Source organism: Rhododendron vialii, chromosome 7a (genome assembly GCF_030253575.1).
Source record: "Rhododendron vialii isolate Sample 1 chromosome 7a, ASM3025357v1".
Classification (NCBI taxonomy): domain Eukaryota; kingdom Viridiplantae; phylum Streptophyta; class Magnoliopsida; order Ericales; family Ericaceae; genus Rhododendron; species Rhododendron vialii.
In genome coordinates this window covers 5377309-5384010 of record NC_080563.1, presented here as the reverse complement: position 1 = coordinate 5384010, position 6702 = coordinate 5377309, and the positions used below count along the sequence as shown (strand labels likewise).

Below are 6702 nucleotides of genomic sequence, written 5' to 3'. Positions count from 1 at the left end.
TGATAAAAGACTGAAATATCATTACACTAGTTTAGCAATTAAACAGCATTATTATTATCACACAGAGACATGCAGACATAATAGTACCAACCGGTCCTGAAATTTTACACCAGAAGACCAGGGAGTGTTTCCTAAAAACAAACACACTTCAGAAGCAAACCATAAATAGAAATATTACAATTTACAGCATTTCTCTCCATTAGATTATCAAATCGAATTAGAAGTCCAACCCTCAACTTTATTCTGCTCAACTTCTTAATTAGAGGATCGAAGAAGTCCAATCACCGGCAACTTTATTCTGCTCAAGGTCTTCGTTAGCAGCTTGTATATCATATTCACCCTCGTCAATCTGATTCCCCGCAATGTCTCCAACGGTACTACCGGTACTTTTTGCCCCGCTGTCTTTTTCATCCTTTAGTCTAGACTTGCTTCTCTCTAGCTCCTTCGGTGTGCCAAAGTGCAATAGCAAAAGCCAGACATGGGTGAGAAACTCTCCCCCATGTCGAAGCTCTTGAATGTGGTTCTTCACTGGGCAATTCGTCGCGGCATCGCACAATATCTCAACCCACATGCTGCCCATGATATCCCACCTCTTCGGATTCTCCTTCATATCTAGAACAAGTTCTTGTGCCCCGTTCACCAGTGATGACATCTTGGTGGTGTTGCCCTCATTCAATACCACTCCGTGAAAAAGTTTCTTCATATCAGCGGAATCTTGCACAATCTGGTAGTTTTTGCAGAAAGGAAATCTATCAGGACATGCAACAAGCAAATACATCATGTAGTCGGAGAGTAGTTTGGCCACTTTCAGCTTCACCTCATCCTTACCAAAAATTTTAGGATGATCCGACTCATAACAAACTTCGGTAGCAACGTGCCAGATGACAATCCTTTCTGTTAAAGTCTGCACCTTATCAACACTTGCGATTTTCTGAGTTGATGTCTGTGAAGTATCACCAACTGCAGCTTTCTCTGATTTATCGACAAGGTGACGAATGATTGTATCTTTCAAGCGATGGTCTGGCCTCTTCTGTAAGCTGAATCTCTTCAACATTTTTTCCCTGCCAAAAGGCCTCTCCCATTTCGTATTGAACACAGGAGGCTTGTAGTTTTCGCAGAACTCCCGCAAACTGAATTGCCCCATTAACCCAGACCACCTCTGGCTTTTAGAATTTACAATTTCGTGTAGAAAGAGAACCCAATTAGCCCACTTACTTCCATTCTTATATGCCCAAACCATGGCCCAATCCGAAACAAGTTGCACAATAATGCCAGCTATCTCCAAAAAAATGGCTCCAGCTAACAGAATGACGGTTACAATATGATCACCTTCCAAATGCCCGCGAGGCTTGTCACACGTGATGTATATCACAAGCACAGAAAGAATCAAAGAGAAGCTAAGAAATCTAAGTACGCTTCCCCATACAGTAAAAATCGTGCCTACCTTGCTGAAGAGCATGTCATACATCAAACCCAACTCGATCTCAATCAGTTTGAAAGCATCAATACTACCCATTTTAACCGAGTCACGAAACCTTGCTTTCAAAATTTCCAATGTCGTCGTATCACTCTTGTAACTTCTATTATGAGGCAATAAGGTCCGGAACCAGGAATATGCTAGGAGCACCAGGTTCGCAGTCGGTCGCGAAGCTGCTCGCGAAGCAATGATTTTGTCTATTTCGCCTAAATCTGCCTTAGAAAAACCCTTGTAGTCATGGGATCTTGACCTGACTACCCACACTCTCTCTCCATACTTGATAATACCAGGAACAAACACCAGCAGGGCCAGAAGAGACAATCCTTCTTTATTCCAGGTTACTATCAGGGCATAAGCTGTTCTTAGGCCTTGGGTTAAAAGTCCTATGAGGTGTCTCATCCACAACTGATTTTCCTCAGCGCGTAAGACGGTAATGGTATCCGGACCCCCGAGATAGAACAAGACCAGGGGTGCCCACATTACCCTAAGCGCTTCTTCGCCCATTGTAATTTTGTTGGAATGTCCCTTTGGCTTGATGGAATTGTCTTTACTGTTATCGTCAACTTTGATCTTGGAGAGCTTTCCAAGAGCAATTGTTGCTAACAAATCAGAAAATAAGTAGAGTAACCAAACACTCACAATCATCATCAACAGTGACTTATTCTTTCTACGGAGTCGTCCGAAGAAATGAAGGTATAACTGAGCAATGAGGATGTAGAGAATTAGAATCCTCAGATCCCATTCTTCCCACCATTTCCTCAGTGCTCTCATATTGTTGTAATCTTTTGTTTGTTTGCAGATCCTGTAGCACGGCATGATTCTCTCTTCTATGCTGTAACGAGGGAAGAAAAACAATTAAAAATAAAATAAAATTGAAGCAGTGCCAGCGCATTAACTTGAAACCACTGACTTGCCTAGTGTAGTTTTATGTTTTTTTCAATGGCGTTTTTTTCTTTTTTGGAACGGCGACTATTGTTGTTTGGTCTTGACACTATATAGGTCAGGCAACGACGATAGATAACCTTTTTTCCTGCGAGTTCCCGTAACTGTTACTTATCATATCATAACTAACCCATGCATGGTTCGAAATATCGGTGATACATCACAATATCGACTGATATGTATCGGTATCGGTAGGTTATGATTGATATTGCAGTGTGAAGGAAATTCGCATAAGTATTGGTGATACTTAACGGCTGTAACGGACCTGTTACGGGCAAAATATGGCCGCTACGGACGTTACAGTATTAGTAATTTTTTCCAATTTTGTGCAGAAGTTTAAAAAATTCCATGTCTCTAGTGACTAATATCAATACGCGATGACAGTTACACCTGAAAACCACAATATCGCAACCGATGTCGTTATGGATACTGACATTTGGAACCATGAACCCATGTGTATGAGTGTAGGGGCTGGGGACAACAAGAAGAACATCAACAACATAACCCATTTAGTTCTCAATCATTGGAGGTATGAGCGGGAGAGGATTGGAGACAGACATGACCTTTGATAATATATTCATAAAGTGACTGTTCTTAGAATACAAGAGTAGGGGCTGGGGACTATGAAAGTCAATAGAATGTTAGTCTATTTGTGAAGTGCGAGTGACTTGCACAAATAAAGAGCCTTTATGCTGATAACTCTAGTGTTCAATCCCCTAGCGGGACACAAGGGTATTACCGGACCAGGTAAGTGTTCTTTTTTTTTTTTGGTTTTTGTTTTTGGATCTGGGCATGGTAAGTTTGTAAGGGGTCATTTCAGATATAGAAATGGTTTGGTGATGCTCTTGATGTACTCGGATTGGTTTTCTAATAAGTTTTTGGAAGAAAAATAAAAACTGCGGATGATCAAAGTTTTTAAAATTTACTTGTCTTTTGTTTGTAGGTTTCGTAGGAGAGAGAGAGAGAGAGAGAGAGAGAGAGAGAGAGAGAGAGAGATAAACTCCAAATGCATAGAAATATCAATAGTTCAATTGACACGAATCCTTGATTTTTTCCTATTGTTTTTTCCCCCCTATTGTACTCAGGACTAAAGATTTTTTTTTTCCTCGGTAAAGAAGGTAGGCTAAATTGAAGCAACGTAGTGTCTCCCGATCAACTGGGTAATTCACTGGACCTAAAATGTTAGGATTTCAACTATACAGCTAACTCAGCAAGGAAAAAATATTGATCCGTCACCACGCCACAGACTTCGTTATTAGCCCCGACGAAGTGCAAATTACATGGGAGCCCCCTCTCCGACCATTATGGTCAGAAGTATCGAACTTAACACCGGTTGAATTGATCAATAGCTACTCCAATCAGTTGAACTACTATCTTGGTGGGCTCGGAATTAAGTTAACATTCTAATGGTTGCTACCATTGTTTCAATACACCTAATAAAAACATACTATATACACCAAACGAAAAACCTACATAAGCTGGACAACAAATATCTCATAACTAAATTTTAAATGCCACAACAAACTTAGCCGACAACCACAAACGATCATAAGAAAGTCACAATCATTCATAAGAAAAAGCAAACATACCACAAATTCTAAGCGGCAGTTCATAGGTTTTAAGGATGTGCCTAGCTACAACGTCTCATATTACTTGCCTCAAACAACTATAACTAACGCCAAAACTATTCAAAATACTAGGTCGGAGCCTATAAAAAAAAAACTAAGTCAGACCAATGGGGTTCATAACTTTCAACCAGAAAACTCGTAACTTATACTGTAACCAGTAATTTAAGCTAAATCGACTTTATAACATCGATATCTTCTTTTTGCAGCTGATTCCAAAATCAATTAGCATATATTCTACACATCAGTAATAGGTTTTAGAATCTATTCTTGTGAAGTGTAATGAAATTTTCAATAAATTTTTATGGGGAGTTAATTCACGAAATTTGAAGCTAGCTACGAATCAAATATGTGCTTGCATTAAACTACTCAGGGAAGTAAAACTAAGTTGTTTAACGTAATTAATATTTTGCATAGAAGAATCCAGCATAATCGGATTTTTTTTTATCGGCCAACATAATCGAATTTACTATATGATTAAACAATAAACTCATAAATTGATTGTGTCCACAGAAAAAAACCAATAGTGCATTGTTCAAGACCTAAAAAAAAAAGTACTAGAATTTGTTTACATAACCGAATTCTAATGATTGAAGACTTTAACCACGAATTCTATTTTGGTCAAATAATTGTATAAAAATTGATCGGAATCTAGGTCATCACCACCTCGATCGATTTATCTACATAGCGTATAGCCATATACAACACGAGAGATTGAGGAGCCGAGCCGCAATACGTTTTGTTTTCTGAGATATCAAGCCGGTCACGATATTTTCATGAGACTTGTGCTATAACCAAAAATCAATGTAGGAGTTGACATCATGCGATATTTGTCCAATATAGATTATACAATTAGATGATTTGGGGCGTTCATAAGTTGATTTTCAAGACATTATATTAAGGGAACAAAGATGTACGTATTGCAAAAAGTGGACAGATTAGACGATACGGTGATACATATTTGATGAAATCAGACTTAAGAGATGAGATATTGCTTTCAAGTAGACATCGAGGCGATATTTTGACGATAATAAGCCATTTCAAGACGGAATAATGACTTTGGAGCAATATTTTGGCTACTACTTGTGGCCACATAATTAATTGACGAGAAATCAACGAAGGAAATGAGCGTGTGCAGACCAGAATTCGACGTGATTTTGCAGCAATAAACGTTGTTGATGCAAGATTTTGACATTTCGCGTCCGGGCTAATTAGAATGGCGAGACGTGAAGAGGACATAGATTGACGTGGGTTTTTGGCTCTACAAGGCAAAAATCGCTAAGATACACGGACGTCTAATATAATGATGAGATATACGGGAGAAGAGCTCACTAGGCTCAAAGTAAACGAGACGGAGCAAGATTTGGCATAATTTTGGTAAGATGACTGAAATAAAAATGAGATATATATTTACCGTCCCGATATGTAAGACGTGTTGCGTCGATGAGAGACAGTCAAATCTTAAGGGGGTAGTAGTCAATGAATAATTATTCCATGTCCCTATGAAACCACATGAACTCTTCACTACCACATATTTAAGTGAACTCCACACATTTTGTGTACAAAATGTAGCAGTGTGTGTGTTAGTATACAAATTAAGCTCTGTGTGAGAGCTTTGTTAGTAATTTGGAAAGTCGTGATACTTGTTCAAAAAGTAAGGGAGGTTAGTGGCCGGTATTTCAAAACAAAAACCTCAATAGAGGTCTCTGCTTGTGTCAGAAACATACATGTATGTAAGTGAAATCTATTCATTTTTTAATTGTTTAATTCTTCCCGCTCCGTTGGTCCGAAATCACTGGGACACGAGACCTTAATTTGTCTAGGAAGTACAGTCTATAATTACTAGTTTAAAAACTTTCTCGACGACTACCGCCCAAAAGCCAAAAGGTGACACATAGAACAATAATTTAGTGCTAGCAAGTTGGGGTAATAGATTCACTTCTAAAGCATCAGAATATTGGACACAGAGAGAGAGAGAGAGTACATACCGAAACACAAGCCTAACAGACCGTCAGAAGGTGGTTATAGGAACTTGAAAGTGAGAGTGTGAGACCGAGAAATTCACTATAGGCTATAGCGTGCAATGAGAGAGAGAGAGAGAGAGAGAGAGAGAGAGAGAGAGAGAGAGTATAATTCATCAGAGCAACGGGAGTGCACAATTTATAGCAAAGGATTGGTGAAGTGCACAACATTTTTGGTTCTTTGTATGATAGTTATACGCAATGTGTTACGTCTTTATCGGGTTGATAATTGTGTTCTGGTTTTTATTCCCTACAGTTGATTGTATTTCTCAAAATATTTGGGTTAACGTAAAAAAAAAATTATTTTTCTGATTCCTCACTTCTCTCTCTCTCTCTCTCTCTCTCTCTCTCTCTCTATATATATATATATATATATATAACTTTGACTGGTTGGTCTTGGATTTTTTTTTTTGCTCGGCAAGTTGGTCTTGGATTTTGTTTGTCTATTTTTCACTTACTGTCTATAGTCGACAGGGAAATATTTGAAGTGCTGACTGTGGATATTTGTAAAGGTGGAGCTTGGTTCCTTGCCGTATTTCAAAACTTCTCTGGAAGCAAATTTAGTGAAGTGAATGGATATAGAGGACGAACAACAAAAGAATTTTATTATTCTTCAAAGTAGAAGTCGATCGACGGT

General features: G+C 38.6%; 1 protein-coding gene across 1 annotated transcript; it reads right to left on the bottom strand.

Annotated features, from left to right (window-relative positions):
- Positions 1-6229, bottom strand: LOC131334196 (uncharacterized). Its single transcript, XM_058369108.1, has 2 exons — positions 6033-6229; positions 1-2309 (listed from the first exon to the last, which is right to left on the bottom strand). The coding sequence occupies exon 2, from the start codon at positions 2291-2293 to the stop codon at positions 260-262; it is 2034 nt and encodes a 677-aa protein (XP_058225091.1). The 5' UTR covers positions 2294-2309; positions 6033-6229; the 3' UTR covers positions 1-259.
- Positions 6230-6702: the final 473 nt, after the last annotated feature.